Raw genomic sequence first — 24,121 nt, forward strand, 5'->3', positions numbered from 1 at the left:
AACATATATCCATTACCATCAGTTCTGCAGACTTAAGACTGAACCTTTCCTATCGATCACAGAAAAATTCACAGAGAGAGAGAGAGAGAGAGAGAGAGAGTCATCTCATTAGCAACCATACCTCAAACAACAAGTGCCATGGTGAGTGTACCGTTGTCTTGACGATTGACAGGCAATGACGCGATACAGCTATTCAACGTGTTGGGTCAGGCGTGACCCTTGTGCATACCTCTTCCTGTCTCTACTGTACAAAACAGAGAGGATAAATCAGAGGAGCCTATCTCTACTGTGCCAAACAGAGAGGATAAATCAGAGGAGCCTATCTCTACTGTGCCAAACAGAGAGGATAAATCAGAGGAGCCTGTCTCTACTGTGCCAAACAGAGAGGATAAATCGGGAAAGGAGCCTATCTCTACTGTGCCAAACAGAGAGGATAAATCAGAGGAGCCTATCTCTACTGTGACAAACAGAGAGGATAAATCGGGAAAGGAGCCTATCTCTACTGTGCCAAACAGAGAGGATAAATCGGGAAAGGAGCCTATCTCTACTGTGCCAAACAGAGAGAATAAATCGGGAAAGGAGCCTATCTCTACTGTGCCAAACAGAGAGGATAAATCGGGAAAGGAGCCTATCTCTACTGTGCCAAACAGAGAGGATAAATCAGAGGAGCCTATCTCTACTGTGCCAAACAGAGAGAATAAATCGGGAAAGGAGCCTATCTCTACTGTGCCAAACAGAGAGGATAAATCGGTAAAGGAGCCTAACATCTGCAGCACAACAATTAAAATACACATTTTGAATGAAATCACAACATTTCTTGTCGGAGTGCCTAGTCCGTTTCCGATCTCTTGTCAACTCCTTATAGTTATGCCAAACAGGCTTGACAACACACAAAACAGATATGGGACCTGTTGTTCAACAGTTCTTCTCTGTCAAAATCTCCCGTGTTTTTTTTCCCTTTCTTCTTCTCAGCGCTAAACGGTCGTGTGGACTCTGGGTCTGGAAGGAGACCAATAACGAAGCTGTTAGCTGAGTACTGCTGGACTATGAGGTGATTTAAACCGTGGGGATTTACGGTGTGCGAACAGTGATTTGCGACCTGTGCGACAGAACATTTAACACCAGATATTTTCACTGCAAATTATATTAGAAAAATAAATGATATTAGCACTACTGAGCTGCATTATTTCTTATTAGAGGGCCTGCCATAAACCTTTATATTTCACACATTTACGCATCACTATAACCAATTCTTGTCACCGTAGAAACGTAGCCATGTCTGACGCCTGGTGTCGTGGTATTCCACGAATACAACAGGGAAAGATTACTTTGTGTTGTGACACTTCTTATTTGGTCTATTCTATTCTTCACTTTCCAAACAACTCAAGTCAAATAATGATATCAGAACACTTTGATTGAAGCTACATGTTTTATACACTGTTTATGAGCATTAGGTTATTCATCTCTCTCTCTCTCTCTCTCTGTCTCTCTCTCTCTCTGTCTCTTTCTCTCTCTCTCTCTCTGTCTCTCTCTCTCTCTCTCTGTCTCTCTCTCTCCCTCTCTCCCTCTCTCTCTCTCTCTCTCTCTCTCTCTCTCTCTCTCTCTCTCTCGCTCTCTCTCTCTCTCTCTCTCTCTCTCTCTCTCGGTCTCTCTCTCTCTCTCTCTCTCTGTCTCTCTCTCTGTCTCTCCATCTGTCTCCCTCTCCATCTCTCCCTCTCCATCTCTCCCTCTCTACTGTGGCAGGTAGTGTAGAATGTGTTGGATTAGCAGCTCGGGGTCATAGGTTATGGGGTCGTAGTTCAGGGCTCGTCTCCTGCGGCTGGGTCTCCCACCAGGCTGGGGCTGCAGTTCGTTGTCGATCCTCTTCATTCTCTGAAGCTCCACCATGTGGTCGGGGGTCCTGTGGCCCTCCCTCTCTCCCCCCGGCCCACCAGGCCCCTCTACCACCACCCCTTCCATGTCCCCCAGCCTCTTGACCCTCAGCAGCCCCACAGAGTGCTCCCGGTTTAAGGAAGGGGAAGGAGGGGAGTCGAGGGAGCGACGGGACCTGTGGAGGACTGGGCTGGAGGAAGCTCGGACCCTTCCACCACCTCCAGACACAGACACCAGGTCTCTCCTTGCCCTGCGGCCTGATGAACCCTGGGGCTTGGTGGGACTGATGTTGGAAAGGACCTTAGATACCAGGTATCTAGAGCAGGGAGCATGAAGAACACATGAACAACGTTTTACATTTACAACGCAAACATTATACCCTGCTAGCTACTCTATATTCACTAACTACATATGTCGTTTTCTTTCTTTACGCTCCCCTCTCTCTCTGCCCCATCTCTCTCCTCTCCTCACTCTCTGCCCCCCTCTCTCTGTCCTCTTCCTCTCTCTCTGCCCCCCCTCTCCTCTTCCTCTCTCTCTCTGCCCCCCCTCTCCTCTTCTCCTCTCTCTCTGCCCCCCCTCCCCTCTCTCCTCACTCTCTGCCCCATCTCTCTCCTCTCTCTCTCTGCCCCCCCTCCCCTCTCTCCTCACTCTCTGCCCCATCTCTCTCCTCTTTCTCACTCTGCCCCCCCTCCCCTCTCTCTCTGCCCCTCCTCCCCTCTCTCTCTGACCCCCCCCCCCTCTCTCCTCACTCTCTGCCCCATCTCTCTCCTCTCTCTCTGTCCCCCTCCCCTCTCTCCTCACTCTCTGCCCCATCTCTCTCCTCTCTCTCTCTGCCCTCTCTCCTCACTCTCTGCCCCATCTCTCTCCTCTCTCTCTCTCTGTCCCCCTCTCTCTGTCCTCTTCCTCTCTCTCTCTGCCCCCCCTCTCCTCTTCATCTCTCTCTCTGCCCCCCCTCCCCTCTCTCTCTGCCCCCCCTCTCTCCTCACTCTCTGCCCCATCTCTCTCCTCTCTCTCTGTCCCCCTTCCCCTCTCTCCTCACTCTCTGCCCCATCTCTCTCCTCTCTCTTTCTGCCCCCCTCACCTCTCTCCTCACTCTCTGCCCCATCTCTCTCCCCTCTCTCTCTCTCTCTGCCCCCCTCTCTCTGTCCTCTTCCTCTCTCTCTCTCTCTCTCTGACCCCTCACCCCTCTCTCCTCCTTCTCTGCCCCCATCTCCCTCCTCTCTCTCTCTGCCCCCCACCCCTCACTCCTCACTCTCTGCCCCCATCTCTCTCCTCTCTCTCTCTGCCCCCCTTTCTCTCCTCTCTTCCTCTCTCTCTGCCCCCCACCCCTCTCTTCTCACTCTCTGCCCCCATCTCTATCTCCATTCACTCTCCGTTCTCTCTCTCCTTACCTCAGAGCCTCCTCGTCTCGGTCCTGGCTGCCTGTTTCAAGCCTGTTGATGGCGGTTGGTAGTCCTGGTAACCCGGCCTGCTGCTGCAGCCTCTCCTGCCTGTATCTGTTGAGCAGAGCCTGGGTGAGCTGGGGGTCCAGTAGGCCCTGCCATGGAGCTGCAGCCTGGGGCTTTCCCATTCTCATCCCCTGCTCTGTCTCATCGTAGTCTGGGGGATAGGGCACCTGGAAGTCCCCTGGCCCCTGGATCTCCTCACCGCCCTCCTCTCCGGGCCCCTGGACATCGACTTCACTGAGGAGGCGGAGCAACCCGGCCAAGTATGCTGTTTCTTGCTCCCGCCTCTGGTCGTTCTCCACCAATTGCTGCAGAGCCTGTCCTAAGCCCTGCCCCCTCCACTCCTCTGGTTGGTAGATCAGCTCGTTACCCCCCCGCCGGGTCAGGACGTCAGCCGACTCCCCAGGATAGGACATCATCCCGGCCTCGTACGGCAGCGAATCACGGAGGTCTCTGCGGAGACGCCTGACCCCGCCTCCTGTGGCGTCCAGACCTTGTCCCTCCACGCCACGGGCAGCAGACAATGACTGAGAGAGTAAGAGAGAGTGAGAGAGAGAGAGAGATTAGGATTTGGCTAAAAATACTTGAATCAGTCATAGAGCCCATTGCCCTTTATGGTTGTGAGGTCTGGGGTCCGCTCACCAACCAAGACTTCACAAAATGGGACAAACACCAAATTGAAACTCTGCACGCAGAATTCTGCAAAAATATCCTCCGTGTACAACGTAGAACACCAAATAATGCATGCAGAGCAGAATTAGGCCGATACCCACTAATTATCAAAATCCAGAAAAGAGCCGTTAAATTCTACAACCACCTAAAAGGAAGCGATTCACAAACCTTCCATAAAGCCATCACCTACAGAGAGATGAACCTGGAGAAGAGTCCCCTAAGCAAGCTGGTCCTGGGGCTCTGTTCACAAACACAAACACACCCTACAGAGCCCCAGGACAGCAGCACAATTAGACCCAACCAAATCATGAGAAAACAAAAAGATAATTACTTAACACATTGGAAAGAATTAACAAAAAAACAGAGCAAACTAGAATGCTATTTGGCCCTACACAGAGAGTACACAGCGGCAGAATACCTGACCACTGTGACTGACCCAAAATTAAGGAAAGCTTTGACTATGTACAGACTCAGTGAGCATAGCCTTGCTATTGAGAAAGGCCACCGTAGTCAGACATGGCTCTCAAGAGAAGACAGGCTATGTGCTCACTGCCCACAAAATGAGGTGGAAACTGAGCTGCACTTCCTAACCTCCTGCCCAAATATATGACCATATTAGAGAGACATATTTCCCTCAGATTACACAGATCCACAAAGAATTCGAAAACAAATCCAATTTTGAAAAACTCCCATATCTACTGGGTGAAATACCACAGTGTGACATCACAGCAGCAAGATTTGTGACCTGTTGCCACAAGAAAAGGGCAACCAGTGAAGAACAAACACCATTGTAAATACAACCCATATTTGTGCTTATTTATTTTATCTTGTGTCCTTTAACCATTTGTAAATTGTTAAAACACTGTATATATACATAATATGATATTTGTAATGTCTTTACTGTTTTGAAACCTCTGTATGTGTAATGTTTACTGTTAATTTAATTGTTTTTCACTTTATATATTCACTTTGTATGTTGTCTACCTCACTTGCTTTGGCAATGTTAACACATGTTTCCCATGCCAATAAAGCCCTTGAATAGAGAGAGAGAGAGAGAGAGCAAGAAGGGCCTTCTATGCCATCAAAAGGAACATAAAATTCGACAGGATCTGGGTAAAAATACTTGAATCAGTTGTAGAACTCATTGCCCTTTATGGTTGTGAGGTCTGGTCCTGGATCTCTGTTCACGAACAAACAGACCCCAACAGAGCCCCATGACAGTCACAAAATTAGACCAAACCGAATCATGAGAAAACAAAAAGATAATTACTTGTCTAATATGCCCAATGTATGACCATATTAGAGACACATATTTCCCTCAGATTACACAGATCCACAAAGAATTCCAAAACAATTTTGATAAACTAACGAATTTGCAAAACGTATGATATGTTACGAATTCCAATTTGTTCTGGCTAACGTTAGCTAGGTGGCTAATGCTAACGCTAATATATATACTTTTGTCGTTAAACGTAATCATATATGTTGACAATAAGACAGTGACATATAGCATTGCTCAGTAGCTTTTTTATTTAACCTTTATTTAACCAGGAACGACCCTTGAGGTTAGAAACCTTTTGAGAGTTCAACCTACGTGTGGAAGAAGAGCTCTCACTTTAATGACAGGCTTTAAACTAGTTTTTCCCATCGCTCCTCCCTTCCTCTCCTCTTTTCCTATCGAACTCTCCACCCCCCGTCCCCCCTCCTCTCTTCCTCCCCTCCTCCTCCTTTACCCTCATCTCCTCTCTTCCTCGCCTCCTCCTGTCTTCCCCTCCTATACTCTTCTCCACTCCTCTTTTCCATCCCTCTTCCTCCTTTACCCTCACCTCCTCTCCTCCTCCTCATCTCCTCTCTTCCTCCCCTCCTCCTTCTTTACCCTCCTTTCCTCTCCTCCTCTCCTCTCTTCCTCCCTTCCCCCCATCTTCCACTCCTCTACTCTCCTCCCCTCCTCCCCCACTCCTTTACCCTCCTCTCATCATCTGCTCATCTCCTCCCGTCCTCATCTCTCTTCCACCCCTCCTTCTTCTTTACCCTCCTGTCCCCTCCTTCTCTCCTCTTATTGCTTGTCCTGTCCCCTCCTCCTCTCCTCCACCCCTCCTTCTCTCCTCTTATTGCCTGTCCTGTCCCCTCCTCCTCTCCTCTCCTCCTTCTCTCCTCTTATTGCCTGTCCTGTCCCCTCCTCCTCTCATTACCCCTCCTTTTCTCCTCTTATTGCCTGTCCCCTCCTCCTCTCCTCCTCTCCTTCACCCCTCCTTCTCTCCTCTTATTGCCTGTCCTGTCCTCCCCTCCTCCTCTCCTCCACCCCCCCTTCTCTCCTCTTATTGCCTGTCCTGTCCCCTCCTCCTCTCCTCCACCCCTCCTTCTCTCCTCTTATTGCCTGTCCTGTCCTTCCCTCCTCCTCTCCTCCACCCCTCCTCTTATTGCCTGTCCTGTCCCCTCCTCCTCTCCTCCTCTCCTCCACCCCTCCTTCTCTCCTCTTATTGCCTGTCCTGTCCTCCTCCTCTCCTCCACCCCTCCTTCTCTCCTCTTATTGCCTGTCCTGTCCCCTCCTCCTCTCCTCCACCCCTCCTCTTATTGCCTGTCCTGTCCCCTCCTCCTCTCCTCCTCTCCTCCACCCCTCCTTCTCTCCTCTTATTGCCTGTCCTGTCCCCTCCTCCTCTCCTCCTGTACAATCCTCACTTCTCCCACACACATCCTTTCATTTGTAGAGTGAGTCAGAGGAGTGTGGGGTCAGTGCTGCTCAACAAACAGTGTGCCCTTATTCACATACACACACACACACACACGGGTGAGGCTGGATCGGGGTCTCAGAAGTTCCCACCTCCCCAACCTCTATCTATCTATCATCCTCTCCTCTCTTCCTTAGGGGAAACTGCCAGCCAGGACTGTTTTCACAACTCAGGATCTGCTGACTACAGCACTAGGGCTCCAGCCAGAACGTTATCCTGTGATTTATAAAACCTTACCTATCATCCTTGATCTCGCACAGAATGTTCTTCTGTAGACAAATAATCACGCTATTTCTTCTTAAAAGTGTTTAGAATGCTGCTACTTCTGTTGGTTGTAAAGCAGGTGGTATGATCTATGTTAGGGATGTCGGTGGCTACACTAGTATAGATTTTCATTGAATTATTTATGAGTACAGATTTGTTAGAATTGAGGTGAGTCACCCCTATAAAATGTAAAGCGGACTTCTGAGACCTGATGGAAAGTGCTGTATGTGTTAATAACATCCATTACGTTGTCCAGTGATTATGGATTCAACCTATGGTTACCTATGACTCCGAGGAGATTTGATTGGCTAGCTAGGTGGTTAATAATGAATAAAGGCTTGACGTGGCTTGATTGGTTGGCTGGGAGAAGACGTAGTTTGATTGGCCAGCTAGGTGGTTAAAGGTCTGACCAGATTGGTTCGGTGTGTTTCATCCAGCCAGGGCCCTGGGGTCTGTATGTACTGAATGAGTCAGAGAGTGTTGCCAGAAATACGACTGTGATGGCGTTAGTGTTATGACTCACAGAGTTAGTGTTATGACTCACAGAGTTTGTGTTATGACTCACAGTGCTGCTGCTGCATTGTGAGGTCTGTGAGTGTTGATGGTGCTGAAGTTTTTTGTGTGTTTTTTAAGGCGAAGGGATGAATCTGGTTGAGAGAATTCCAAGAGTGTGCAAATCCGTCATCAAGGCAAAGGGTGGCTACATTTTAAGAAGCTCAAATATAAAATATATTTTGATTTGTTTAACACTTTTTTTTGGTTACTACATGATTCCATATGTGTTATTTCATAGTGTTGATGTCTTCACTATTATACTACAATGTAGAAAATAGTAAAAATAAAGAAAAACCCTGGAATGAGAAGGTGTGTCCAAACTGTTGACTGGTGCTGTATAATCTGGTGGGCTTCTCCATGCATCGTCGAGACCAGATGGTTTAAGGGAGGAGGTGTTTTAAGGGAGGAGGTGTTTTAAGGGAGGAGGTGTTTTAAGGGAGGAGGTGTTTTAGTTTTTTTAACAGAAGCTGGTGCACGATCTCTAATGTTAAGGAAGTGTCACACTGAGTTAGGATACCTCATGATACGCTGCAGACCATACCTCATGATACGCTGCAGACCATACCTCATGATACACTGCAGACCATACCTCATGATACACTGCAGACCATACCTCATGATACGCTGCAGACCATACTGCAGACCATACCTCATGATACGCTGCAGACCATACCTCATGATACGCTGCAGACCACACTGCAGACCATACCTCATGATACGCTGCAGACCATACTGCAGACCATACCTCATGATACACTGCAGACCATACCTCATGATACACTGCAGACCATACCTCATGATACGCTGCAGACCATACTGCAGACCACACCTCATGATACGCTGCAGACCATACCTCATGATACGCTGCAGACCATACCTCATGATAAGCTGCAGACCACACCTCATGATACGCTGCAGACCATACCTCATGATACGCTGCAGACCATACCTCATGATAAGCTGCAGACCATACCTCATGATACACTGCAAACCATACTGCAGACCATACCTCATGATACGCTGCAGACCATACTGCAGACCATACCTCATGATACGCTGCAGACCATACCTCATGATAAGCTGCAGACCATACCTCATGATACACTGCAAACCATACTGCAGACCATACCTCATGATAAGCTGCAGACCATACTGCAGACCATACCTCATGATACGCTGCAGACCATACCTCATGATACGCTGCAGACCATACTGCAGACCATACCTCATGATACACTGCAGACCATACCTCATGATACACTGCAGACCATACCTCATGATACACTGCAGACCATACCTCATGATAAGCTGCAGACCACACCTCATGATACGCTGCAGACCATACCTCATGATACGCTGCAGACCATACTGCAGACCATACCTCATGATACACTGCAGACCATACCTCATGATAAGCTGCAGACCACACCTCATGATACGCTGCAAACCATACCTCATGATACGCTGCAGACCATACTGCAGACCACAACTCATGATACGCTGCAAACCATACCTCATGATAAGCTGCAGACCACACCTCATGATACGCTGCAGACCATACCTCATGATAAGCTGCAGACCACACCTCATGATATGCTGCAGACCATACCTCATGATACGCTGCAGACCATACCTCATGATACACTGCAAACCATACCTCATGATAAGCTGCAGACCATACCTCATGATACACTGCAAACCATACCTCATGATAAGCTGCAGACCACACCTCATGATACGCTGCAGACCATACCTCATGATAAGCTGCAGACCATACCTCATGATACACTGCAGACCATACCTCATGATACGCTGCAGACCATACCTCATGATAAGCTGCAGACCATACCTCATGATACACTGCAGACCATACCTCATGATACGCTGCAGACCATACCTCATGATAAGCTGCAGACCATACCTCATGATACACTGCAGACCATACCTCATGATACGCTGCAGACCATACCTCATGATACACTGCAGACCATACCTCATGATAAGCTGCAGACCATACTGCAGACCACACCTCATGATACGCTGCAGACCATACCTCATGATACGCTGCAGACCATACCTCATGATACGCTGCAGACCATACCTCATGATACACTGCAAACCATACTGCAGACCATACCTCATGATACGCTGCAGACCATACCTCATGATACGCTGCAGACCATACCTCATGATAAGCTGCAGACCATACCTCATGATACACTGCAAACCATACTGCAGACCATACCTCATGATACGCTGCAGACCATACTGCAGACCATACCTCATGATACGCTGCAGACCATACCTCATGATACGCTGCAGACCATACCTCATGATACGCTGCAGACCATACCTCATGATACGCTGCAGACCATACCTCATGATACGCTGCAGATCATACTGCAGACCATACCTCATGATACACTGCAGACCATACCTCATGATACACTGCAGACCATACCTCATGATACACTGCAGACCATACCTCATGATAAGCTGCAGACCACACCTCATGATACGCTGCAGACCATACCTCATGATACGCTGCAGACCATACTGCAGACCATACCTCATGATACACTGCAGACCATACCTCATGATACGCTGCAAACCATACCTAATGATACGCTGCAGACCATACTACAGACCATACCTCATGATAAGCTGCAGACCACACCTCATGATACGCTGCAGACCATACCTCATGATACGCTGCAGACCATATCTCATGATATGCTGCAGACCATACCTCATGATAAGCTGCAGACCACACCTCATGATATGCTGCAGACCATACCTCATGATACGCTGCAGACCATACCTCATGATACACTGCAAACCATACCTCATGATAAGCTGCAGACCATACCTCATGATACACTGCAAACCATACCTCATGATAAGCTGCAGACCACACCTCATGATACGCTGCAGACCATACCTCATGATATACTGCAGACCATACCTCATGATACGCTGCAGACCATACCTCATGATAAGCTGCAGACCACACCTCATGATACGCTGCAGACCATACCTCATGATACGCTGCAGACCATACTGCAGACCATACCTCATGATACACTGCAGACCATACCTCATGATACGCTGCAGACCATACCTCATGATACGCTGCAGACCATACCTCATGATATGCTGCAGACCATACTGCAGACCATACCTCATGATAAGCTGCAGACCACACCTCATGATACGCTGCAGACCATACCTCATGATACGCTGCAGACCATACTGCAGACCATACCTCATGATATGCTGCAGACCATACTGCAGACCATACCTCATGATAAGCTGCAGACCATACCTCATGATAAGCTGCAGACCATACCTCATGATAAGCTGCAGACCATACCTCATGATATGCTGCAGACCATACCTCATGATACACTGCAGACCATACCTCATGATACGCTGCAGACCATACCTCATGATACACTGCAGACCATACCTCATGATACGCTGCAGACCATACCTCATGATACACTGCAGACCATACCTCATGATACGCTGCAGACCATACCTCATGATACACTGCAGACCATACCTCATGATACGCTGCAGACCACACCTCATGATACGCTGCAGACCATACCTCATGATACGCTGCAGACCATACCTCATGATACACTGCAGACCATACCTCATGATACGCTGCAGACCACACCTCATGATACGCTGCCTACCATACCTCATGATATACTGCAGACCATACCTCATGATGCGCTGCAGACCACACCTCATGATGCGCTGCAGACCATACTGCAGACCATACCTCATGATGCGCTGCAGACCATACCTCATGATGCGCTGCAGACCATACCTCATGATACACTGCAGAACCATACCTCATGATAAGCTGCAGACCACACCTCATGATACGCTGCAGACCATACCTCATGATGCGCTGCAGACCATACTGCAGACCATACCTCATGATACGCTGCAGACCATACCTCATGATACGCTGCAGACCATACCTCATGATACGCTGCAGACCATACTGCAGACCATACCTCATGATACGCTGCAGACCATACCTCATGATACGCTGCAGACCATACCTCATGATACGCTGCAGACCATACTGCAGACCATACCTCATGATGCGCTGCAGACCACACCTCATGATGCGCTGCAGACCATACTGCAGACCATACCTCATGATACGCTGCAGACCATACTGCAGACCATACCTCATGATGCGCTGCAGACCACACCTCATGATGCGCTGCAGACCATACTGCAGACCATACCTCATGATACGCTGCAGACCATACCTCATGATACGCTGCAGACCATACCTCATGATACGCTGCAGACCATACTGCAGACCATACCTCATGATGCGCTGCAGACCACACCTCATGATGCGCTGCAGACCATACTGCAGACCATACCTCATGATATGCTGCAGACCACACCTCATGATACGCTGCAGACCATACCTCATGATACGCTGCAGACCATACTGCAGACCATACCTCATGATGCGCTGCAGACCACACCTCATGATGCGCTGCAGACCATACTGCAGACCATACCTCATGATACGCTGCAGACCATACCTCATGATACGCTGCAGACCATACCTCATGATAAGCTGCAGACCATACTGCAGACCATACCTCAGGATGCGCTGCAGACCACACCTCATGATGCGCTGCAGACCATACTGCAGACCATACCTCATGATGCGCTGCAGACCACACCTCATGATGCGCTGCAGACCATACTGCAGACCATACCTCATGATATGCTGCAGACCACACCTCATGATACGCTGCAGACCATACTGCAGACCACACCTCATGATACGCTGCAGACCATACTGCAGACCACACCTCATGATGCGCTGCAGACCATACTGCAGACCATACCTCATGATACGCTGCAGACCATACCTCATGATACGCTGCAGACCATACCTCATGATAAGCTGCAGACCATACTGCAGACCATACCTCAGGATGCGCTGCAGACCACACCTCATGATGCGCTGCAGACCATACTGCAGACCATACCTCATGATACGCTGCAGACCATACCTCATGATACGCTGCAGACCATACCTCATGATAAGCTGCAGACCATACTGCAGACCATACCTCAGGATGCGCTGCAGACCACACCTCATGATGCGCTGCAGACCATACTGCAGACCATACCTCATGATACGCTGCAGACCACACCTCATGATACGCTGCAGACCACACCTCATGATACGCTGCAGACCATACCTCATGATACGCTGCAGACCATACCTCATGATACGCTGCAGACCATACCTCATGATACGCTGCAGACCATACCTCATGATACGCTGCAGACCAACACTGTACTGACTTCTCTCTATCCGTTATAATCCTAACACTGTATATATGTCTCATCTGATTTGTCTCTAGTCGTATCTTTACTGTACTATGTGTTGTTTAGTGATTTGATGTTTTATTCTTGTGGCACTTTTAAAAAAAATACACAATACAAATAAAACATATTATTATGATTATTATTATTATTATTATTATGATTATTATGACTTCTACATCATGCTGACTCACGCTACAAAAACATTCTGCACTACGGGCTGTTCTGGTTACATCTTATACAGCAGTACTTCCCTTCCAATAGCATCTCCTTCATATTACACCCTCCTTCAAAATGTCCCCGGCTACTAGCCAATCAATCTCTTGGGTGACTCAAATTCATGAAAAATGTCCCCCACTTGTCTTTTCGCCACATAATATATTATTTTAAAGACATCTACACATCTTTAAAGACATCTACACAACTTTAAAGACATCTACACATCTTTGAAGACATCTACACATCTTTGAATGGAACACGTTAGTCTAAGATGAACAGTTTCCCTGCCAAATGTGTAGAAACTGTCATTAATAAAGGCAGACTAGAGAGAGAGAGGGACAGAGAGCCAGAGAAAGAGAGAGGGACAGAGAGCCAGAGAAAGAGAGAGGGACAGAGAGCCAGAGAAAGAGAGAGGGACAGAGAGCCAGAGAAACGCTATACAGCAAAGGCTCTGGAAAACAACAGAAACCTGAAAACACCGTCCAACCTGGAACTGAGTGAGTAATGTTCAGTCTGAAGCTATATTTTATTTCCAACAGCCAAGAAGAAAAATACATTACATTATGACCGAATGCTAAATGAAGGCTGCTAAAGCTTGATACAACTTCAATTAGCACTGACGTGTCAGGTAAGAATGTCGAAGCCCTTTAGCCCAACAATGGCAGGAGAGTCGCACAGTCTACTCCAACCAAATGGAGAGGCCTTAGAAGCTCCCTCCCGCTGTTCAGAGGTAATTAAAATACAGTACCTTGTGTATGTAATGAATGATAACACACGAAAAGATCACAAAATAAAGCTCATTATGCGAAATCAAGAGACACTTTTTGCTGACTATTATAAAAATGGGAACATCAGCAACCTTATCTTCCACACAAACCATCCCCTGGCATGGCACAGTGCTATATTAGCACACTACCCCTCTGTTAATTAGAGCTCTAGGGGCGCTATTTCATTTTTGGATAAAAAACGTTCCCGTTTTAAGCGCGATATTTTGTCACGAAAAGATGCTCGACTATGCATATTCTTGACAGTTTTGGAAAGAAAACACTCTGAAGTTTCAGAATCTGCAAAGATTTTGTCTGTAAGTGCCCCAGAACTCATTCTACAGGCGAAACCAAGATGATGCATCACCCAGGAATTAGCAGAATTTCTGAAGCTCTGTTTTCCATTCTCTCCTTATATGGCTGTGATTGCGCAACGAATGAGCCTACACTTTCTGTCGTTCGCCCAAGGTCTTAGCAGCATTGTGACGTATTTGTAGGCATATCATTGGAAGATTGACCATAAGAGACTACATTTTCCAAGTGTCCGCCTGGTGTCCTACGTCGAATTCGGTGCGCAATTGCCAGCTGCTTCCACTTTACCATTTGATTCAGGGGAGAAAGCATGTGTCCAAGAACGATGTATCAATGAAGAGATATGTGAAAAACACCTTGATGATTGATTCTAAACAACGTTTGCCATGTTTTCAGTCGATATTATGGAGTTAATTTGGAAAAAAGTTTGCGTTTTGAGGACTGAATTTATGGATTTTTTTTGGTAGCCAAATGTGATGTATAAAACGGAGCTATTTCTAATACACAAGGAATCTTTTTGGAAAAACTGAGCATCTGCTATCTAACTGAGAGTATCCTCATTGAAAACATCAGAAGTTCTTCAAAGGTAAATGATTTTATTTGAAGGCTTTTATGTTTTTGTTAATGTTGCGTGCTGGATGCTAACGCTAATGCTAACGCTAAATGCTAACGCGAAATGCTAACTCTAGCTAGCTACTTTTACACAAATGATTGTTTTCCTATGGTTGAGAAGCATATTTTGAAAATCTGAGATGACAGTGTTGTTTACAAAAGGCTAAGCTTGAGAGATGGCATATTTATTTCATTTCATTTGCGATTTTCATAAATAGTTAACGTTGTGTTATGCTAATGAGCTTGCTGATAGATTTACACAATCCTGGATACAGGGGTTTTTTCATAGCTAAACGTGACGCAGAAAACGGAGCGATTTGTCCTAAACAAATAATCTTTCAGGAAAAACTGAACATTTGCTATCTGAGAGTCTCCTCATTGAAAACATCTGAAGTTCTTCAAAGGTAAATGATTTTTTTGAATGCTTTTCTGTTTTTTTGTGTAAATGTTGCCAGCTGAATGCTAATGCTAAATGCTACGTTAGCCATCAATACTGTTACACAAATGCTTGTTTTGCTATGGTTGAGAAGCATATTTTGAAAATCTGAGATGACAGTGTTGTTAACAAAAGGCTAAGCTTGAGAGCTAGCATATTTATTTCATTTCATTTGCGATTTTCATGAATAGTTAACGTTGCGTTATGGTAATGAGCTTGAGTCTGTATTCACGATCCCGGATCCGGGATGGGGAGATCAGAAAGGTTAAGAGGTGGGGTGTCACCGAGGGGTGGCAACTCAGGATACTAGACAACGAGGACTCTGAGTCAGCTAATATAAACCTCTATAAGTCTGGAACAGTATTGGTACAGGGTAACCCCAAACAGTTTCAGCTGGACTTTCACCTTATTAAAGAATTAGCCCAACAGGAGAAGCTCTCCCTTGAGAAAGATACCCCCACCCCGAGCGGGTCAGACCAAACCTCTTAATTATATAACCCCACAAACAAGCAACCCCAAGCGGAAAGTCAACCTCCCAGCACAGATTACTACTCCCTCATTGAAATGAAGGATACATTCACCCAGCTGGTGGTAAGGCAGGTGGAGCTGGAACAGCAGGTGATTACATTCTAGTCAGCACAGACCTAGACAACAGTCCAGCACAACAACACCCCCTTAACCAGACCCGGAGAGCTGGAGGTGGAGAGAGACATAGCTGCACTCTGGACTGTGGTGAGACAACATCTACAAGAGAAAGAGCTGGAGCAGGAGAAGAACCGAGCACTAGAGGAGAGGATCAGACTGCTGGAAGAGAGGGTGATGGGGATGGCGTGTGACAGAGAACAACCCATTAGAGAGGTGGCCACCCCCCGCAGAGAAGCACGCAGAACAGCCCACCCCAGACCCTGAACACATCGATATCACAGCGGGACAGACATATTAAGAACCCCAAGCCCAGGGGATCTCACCCCCTCTGAGCACCCCCCCTGTCAGCCACCCTGATAGACAAGAACAACCCCCCCCCTCACACCCACTGAGGACATACACAAGACACAGACACTCCTTATGGACTCAAACGGGAAATATCCACAAGAAAGACCCTTTTCCCCAAACACAGTGTGTCTAAACTCTGGTGTCCATACACCCATAGCGCCCTAGACCTTCTGTCTGAGGACCAACTAGGGTCACCCAGTCACATAATAATACACACAGACACGAACGACCTGAAAACACAGCAGGAAAGGGTGGCCACAGCACTGAAGGGAGTGATTGAAAAAGCTTCTTCTACTTTCCCCAACAAGTGGTTATCTCCACCCTGCTACCACAAAAGCAACCCAACGTACATGTGGTTATTTCCACCCTGCTACCACAAAAGCAACCCAACGCACATGTGGTTTTCTCCACCCTGCTACCACAAAAGACTTCCACCCTGCTACCTACCATACTGCGGGTAAACGCAAGTATTTCCCATGACTGTGCCTCAGAACCAAATGTTTTCCTGGCCCACCACTCCACCCCGGACAGCCTTTATGACCAGGTCCACCTCTACAAGGCAGCAGTGCCCACCTTCGCTCGGACCCTAAAGGACATCGCTCTCAAACGCAGCCCCAACACTTCACACAGGAGCAACAGATCAATAGCCACCCCGCCCAGACCAGCGAGACACTCTCCCAGACCTGCTGGACGCCCCCCTCCCCAGACCCACGCCGAAAGGACCTACATCCAGACCACAACACCACCAGCCACATCCGCACCCCAACCAATCAACACCCCCCCCAAGTCAACCATGCCCACACGCCATTTAGGCCCCCTCAGATCAGACCTATGCCCCTCCTGCCCACCCCATGCACCCCACCCCCGCAAAGAGGGCCCCAACATGGAAGTCACACATATGCCCAGGTAGTGAGAGGCTTTGAGGGGACTCCTATGGTAGGTACACCTATAGCTCATCTCTTGGCAGTAGTACTGTAGACTACTTTATCACTGACCTCAACCCAGAGTCTCTCAGAGCGGTCACAGTCAGCCCACTGACACCCCTATCAGACCCCAGCAAAATCACACTCTACTTGAACAGAGCAATACTCAATCATGAGGCATCAAAGCCAAAGGAACTGAGTAATATTAAGAAATGCTATAGATGGAAGGAATGCAGTTTGGAAACCTACCAAAAAACTATTAGGCAGCAACAAATTCAATCCCTATTAGACAACTTCCTGGACAAAACGTTCCACTGTAATAGTGAAGGTGTAAACTTGGCAGTAGAAAACCTAAACAGTATATTTGACCTCTCAGCTTCCCTATCAAATCTAAAAATCTCAAATAGAAAACCGAAGAAAATTAACAATAATGACAAATGGTTTGATGAAGAATGCAAAAACATAAGAAAGAAGTTGAGAAACCTGTCCAACCAAAAACATAGAGACCCAGAAAACCTGAGTCTACGCCTTCACTATGATGAATCACTAAAACAATACAGAAATACACTATGGGAAAAGAAGGAACAGCATGTTAGAAATCAGCTGAATGTAATTGAAGAATCCATAGACTCTAACCACTTCTGGGAAAATTGGAAAACACTAAACAAACAACAACACAAAGAATTATCTATCCAAAATGGAGATGTATGGGTAAACCACTTCTCCAATCTTTGTGGCTCTATAACAAAGAACAAACAGCAAAAACATATACATATACAAGTCTGCTAAAATATCCTCCATGTACAATTTAAAACATCAAATAATGCATGCTGAGCTAAATTAGGCCGATACCCGCTAATTATCCAAATCCACAAAAGAGCCGTTAAATTCTACAACCACCTAAAAGGAAGTGATTCCCAAACCTTCCATAACAAAGCCATCACCTACAGAGAGATGAACCTGGAGAAGAGTCCCCTAAGCAAGCTGGTCCTGGGGCTCTGTTCACAAATTCAAACACACCCCACAGAGCCCCAGGACAGCAGCACAATTAGACCCAACCAAATCATGAGAAAACAAAAAGATAATTACTTGACACATTGGAAAGAATTAACAAAAAAACAGAGCAAACTAGAATGCTATTTGGCCCTAAACAGGGAGTACACAGTGCCAGAATACCTGACCACTGTGACTGACCCAAACTTAAGGAAAGCTTTGACTCAGTGAGCATAGCCTTGCTATTGAGAAAGGCCATCGTAGGCAGACCTGGCTCTCAAGAGAAGACAGGCTATGTGCACACTGCCCACAAAATGAGGTGGAAACTGAGCTGCACTTCCTAACCTCCTGCCCAATGTATGACCATAATTAGAGAGACATATTTCCCTCAGATTGCACAGATCCACAAAGAATTCCAAGAAACCCCATTTTGATAAACTCCCATATCTACTGGGTGAAATTCCACAGTGTGCCATCACAGCAGCAAGATTTGGGACCTGTTGCCACAAGACAAGGGCAACCAGTGAAGAACAAACACCATTGTTCATTTTTATTGTTTATTTCACTTTGTATATTATCTACTTCACTTGCTTTGGCAATGTTAACATGTGTTTCCCATGCCAATAAATTGAATTGAATTGTGAGAGAGAGGAACAGAAAGCCAGAGAGAGAGCCAGAGAGAGGGAGAGAGAGAGACAGAGAGCCAGAGAGAGAGATGGAGAGAGAGCCAGAGAGAGAAAGGGAGAGACAGAGAGCCAGAGAGAGAGAGAGAGGGATGGAGGGCCAAAGAGAGAGAGAGGGATGGAGAGCCAGAGAGAGAAAGGGAAAGACAGAGAGCCAGAGAGAGAGAGAGGGATGGAGAGACAGAAAGAGAGAGAGAGAGAGAGAGAGCGCGACAGAGAGAGAGAGAGCGCCAGAGAGAGAGCGACAGAGCCAGAGAGAGAGAGACAGAGAGCCAGAGATAATGTGTGAGTGTGTGTGTGTGTGTGTGTGTGTGTGTTGTATTTTACAGTGATGGACATAGCCTGCGCCCTCAGAAGCCTGTTGCCATAGCAGCTAGCTCCTCTTCCCAGCAGCAGTAGGTTCTGCTAATTAGATTGTGTGCCGCACCATCTATTGATTCTATTGAACCACGTATTACCAAGCTGAGGTAGCGTAGCTAACGTTACCTAGCTAACTATCTAGCTAGAGAACTACATTTGTTTATGGAAACCAAGCACCTTTCATAATACACTGCCTTAATCATCAGCATCCGGGGAGCAGTTGTTTGGGGTTTAACCTCTTAGAGCTCTAAGGGCGCTATTTCATTTTTGGATAAAAAACGTTCCCGTTTTAAGCGCGATATTTTGTCACGAAAAGATGCTCGACTATGCATATTCTTGACAGTTTTGGAAAGAAAACACTCTGAAGTTTCAGAATCTGCAAAGATTTTGTCTGTAAGTGCCCCAGAACTCATTCTACAGGTGAAACCAAGATGATGCATCACCCAGGAATTAGCAGAATTTCTGAAGCTCTGTTTTCCATTCTCTCCTTATATGGCTGTGATTGCGCAAGGAATGAGCCTACACTTTCTGTCGTTCGCCCAAGGTCTTAGCAGCATTGTGACGTATTTGTAGGCATATCATTGGAAGATTGGCCATAAGAGACTACATTTTCCAGAGGTCCGCCCGGTGTCCTTTGTCTAAATTTGTGCGTAATCTTCAGGTGCGGTCATTTTCTCCTGGGATTCAGGAGAGAAAGCATGTGTCCAAGAACGATGTATCAATGAAGAGATATGTGAAAAACACCTTGAGGATTGATTCTAAACAACGTTTGCCATGTTTTCAGTCGATATTATGGAGTTAATTTGGAAAAAAGTTTGCGTTTTGAGGACTGAATTTATGGATTTTTTTTGGTAGCCAAATGTGATGTATAAAACGGAGCTATTTCTAATACACAAGGAATCTTTTTGGAAAAACTGAGCATCTGCTATCTAACTGAGAGTATCCTCATTGAAAACATCAGAAGTTCTTCAAAGGTAAATGATTTTATTTGAAGGCTTTTATGTTTTTGTTAATGTTGCGTGCTGGATGCTAACGCTAATGCTAACGCTAAATGCTAACGCGAAATGCTAACTCTAGCTAGCTACTTTTACACAAATGATTGTTTTCCTATGGTTGAGAAGCATATTTTGAAAATCTGAGATGACAGTGTTGTTTACAAAAGGCTAAGCTTGAGAGATGGCATATTTATTTCATTTCATTTGCGATTTTCATAAATAGTTAACGTTGTGTTATGCTAATGAGCTTGCTGATAGATTTACACAATCCTGGATACAGGGGTTTTTTCATAGCTAAACGTGACGCAGAAAACGGAGCGATTTGTCCTAAACAAATAATCTTTCAGGAAAAACTGAACATTTGCTATCTGAGAGTCTCCTCATTGAAAACATCTGAAGTTCTTCAAAGGTAAATGATTTTTTTGAATGCTTTTCTGTTTTTTTGTGTAAATGTTGCCAGCTGAATGCTAATGCTAAATGCTACGTTAGCCATCAATACTGTTACACAAATGCTTGTTTTGCAATGGTTGAGAAGCATATTTTGAAAATCTGAGATGACAGTGTTGTTAACAAAAGGCTAAGCTTGAGAGCTAGCATATTTATTTCATTTCATTTGCGATTTTCATGAATAGTTAACGTTGCGTTATGGTAATGAGCTTGAGTCTGTATTCACGAACCCGGATCCGGGATGGGGAGATCAGAAAGGTTAACTGCATTGCTGAAGAGAAGAACAGCAGATTTTTCCACCTTGCGGGCTCAGGGATTCAAACTGGTGACCTTTCGGCTACTGGCTCAACGCTCTTAACCGCTGGGCTACCTGCCGCATGATTATGTAGTTGATGGGAGATGGTCTTCTAGAATCTACATGATGATGTAGTTGGTGGGAGATGGTCTTCTAGAATCTACATGATGATGTAGTTGGTGGGAGATGGTCTTCTAGAATCTGCACGATGATGTAGTTGGTGGGAGATGGTGTTCTAGAATCTACACGATGATGTAGTTGGTGGGAGATGGTGTTCTAGAATCTACACGATGATGTATTTAACAAGTGTGCAAGACCCTAAATAAGGCAATGTAATGTCAATAACCTGAAAAGCCAGGATCCTAACTAGCAGTCGTAACTGAATGATGCATGTTTATGCGATGCAAGCCAAATAGGTCACATTTTGTGCCAACTCGGATTCATGCCACTTGGAAAACATGAATAGTTGTCTGGTTTGTGCGCCTCTCATCCCCCACCACCAGTGTTTTACCCCCATAAAGACAGGGCCATGTCCAGTAAAACCTGGACGTGTTTCTCTCATTGAGAATGGTGCACGTCCCTCACTGGAGGCAGAAACTAAAAGGCATCTGCATTTCCTGTGCATCATTTTCAAGAGGCTTCGGTGTTAACAGGAGCAATGACGCACTCTCATCCCTGCGTTAGGCAGGTGGACATCTTGTGTGATGAACATCTTGTGTGATGAACATCTTGTGTGATGAACATCTTGTGTGATGAACATCTTGCGTGATGAACATCTTGCGTGATGAACATCTTGCGTGATGAACATCTTGCGTGATGAACATCTTGTGTGATGAACATCTTGTGTGATGAACATCTTGTGTGATGAACATCTTGCGTGATGAACATCTTGCGTGATGAACATCTTGCGTGATGAACATCTTGCGTGATGAACATCTTGCGTGATGAACATCTTGCGTGATGAACATCTTGCGTGATGAACATCTTGTGTGATGAACATCTTGTGTGACATCTTGTGTGACATCTTGTGTGATGAACATCTTGTGTGATGAACATCTTGTGTGATGAACATCTTGCGTGATGAACATCTTGCGTGATGAACATCTTGCGTGATGAACATCTTGCGTGATGAACATCTTGTGTGATGAACATCTTGTGTGACATCTTGTGTGATGAACATCTTGTGTGATGAACATCTTGCGTGATGAACATCTTGCGTGATGAACATCTTGCGTGATGAACATCTTGCGTGATGAACATCTTGCGTGATGAACATCTTGCGTGATGAACATCTTGTGTGATGAACATCTTGTGTGATGAACATCTTGCGTGATGAACATCTTGTGTGATGAACATCTTGCGTGATGAACAACTTGCGTGACGTAGTCAACCAGGCACAGATAGATGGTTTAAAGTGGTTCTGGCTCTATTTTCATAACAAATAAATTACATTTTGCGTTGACAATACGTTCACCTAGAAATTATAGAATTGCCAGTAATAATCACAATTTTAAGCATTTCATTAACTAAATATAATTACATTCAGGCTGCAATGTTATTGGTCAAGCGGGTCTGTAATGGTAGCCTAGATAAGGAGAAGAGAGGACCCAATCAAAAATCTGAGGGAACGGATAAACAAACTGGGGGAACGGAGAAACAAACTGAGGGAACGGATAAACAAACTGGGGGAACGGAGAAACAAACTGAGGGAACGGATAAACAAACTGAGGGAACGGATAAACACACTGAGGGAACGGATAAACAAACTGGGGGAACGGAGAAACAAACTGAGGGAACGGATAAACAAACTGGGGGAACGGAGAAACAAACTGAGGGAACGGATAAACAAACTGAGGGAACGGATAAACACACTGAGGGAACGGATAAACAAACTGGGGGAACGGATAAACAAACTGGGGGAACGGATAAACAAACTGGGGGAACGGATAAACAAACTGGGGGAACGGATAAACAAACTGGAGGAACGGATAAACAAACTGGGGGAACGGATAAACAAACTGGGGGAACGGATAAACAAACTGAGGGAACGGATAAACAAACTGGGGGAACGGATAAACAAACTGGGGGAACGGATAAACACACTGAGGGAACGGATAAACAAACTGAGAGAACGGATAAACACACTGGGGGAACGGATAAACAAACTGGGGGAACGGATAAACACACTGGGGGAACGGATAAACCTGACTGTTTTTTCTTCTTCGCCATCACCCCTAAGGGGCTAATTAGCAAAAAAAATAAAGTAGGTTAGCAAAAAAAAAATACTAAAAAAATGCAACAACAAAACACTTAAAAGTTAAAAACATGTAGCAATGTCTGCAATATTTACAGAGCTCTGTGTCAAGGATTCCTCACGGCACCATGGCAACTACAGAATAATCAGTTAGCTTATTGATGACTCATCATCCCTGACACGCAACAAACGGAGAAAAACATGCCTCCAAGGATCAACAGCGCATTCAAACAACATAACCCAGCCACAGGAGGCTGGTGAAGGGAGGACTGCTCATCATAACGTCCGGAACGGAGCGAATGGAATGGTATCAAACACATGAAAACCATGTTTTTTTTTAATGTATTTGATACCATTCCACTAATTTCGCTCCAGCCATTACCACGAGCCCGTCCTCCTCAATTCAGGTGCCACCAGTCTCCTGTGAACCCAACAATACATAAATATATGTGTCAAGGGTGGTAACGCTGATTCCAACAGAATCTAATAGAATTATGTGATGTGATTATGAGCTGTTAGTGATGCTAGCGTGTCTCGGACTGTCTCTGTGAGTCCATCTCTCTTTTCTTACCTTAGCGTCCAGCCGCAGCGGTGGGAGGAGGACCACGGAGAGAGACAGCAGGAAGAGCACAGAGCTAAAGCTGCAGCTGTTAGTCAGAGGGCCCGACATCCTTCAGGAGAGATGAGGCTGCCCCAACGAGGAGAAAACCAACACTGACTGTCACCCTGTGAGCAAGGAGAGATGAACACAGGAGGGAGGGAGGACACGAGAAAGAGAGGGCGGGGGGAGGAGCTTAGCATACAGAGAGAAGGGGAGGGACATGAGAAAGAGAGGGCGGCGGGAGGAGAGAAAAGGAGAGAGGGATAATGAGAGCACAGAGATGGTGAAGAATACGTGAGGAATATAATAAAT

General features: G+C 46.1%; 1 protein-coding gene across 1 annotated transcript; it reads right to left on the minus strand.

The window, feature by feature from the left end:
• Positions 1–1,492: 1,492 nt before the first annotated feature.
• LOC110510930 (uncharacterized) lies at positions 1,493–23,969 on the minus strand. Its single transcript, XM_021592081.3, has 3 exons — positions 23,780–23,969; positions 3,264–3,844; positions 1,493–2,188 (listed from the first exon to the last, which is right to left on the minus strand). Exons 1-3 carry the CDS (start codon positions 23,876–23,878, stop codon positions 1,732–1,734), a joined length of 1,137 nt encoding a protein of 378 aa, XP_021447756.2. The 5' UTR covers positions 23,879–23,969; the 3' UTR covers positions 1,493–1,731.
• Between the last annotated feature and the right edge of the window lie 152 nt (positions 23,970–24,121).

This window comes from Oncorhynchus mykiss, chromosome 16 (assembly GCF_057628025.1).
Source record: "Oncorhynchus mykiss isolate SJ-2025 chromosome 16, ASM5762802v1, whole genome shotgun sequence".
Taxonomy (NCBI): Eukaryota; Metazoa; Chordata; class Actinopteri; order Salmoniformes; family Salmonidae; genus Oncorhynchus; species Oncorhynchus mykiss.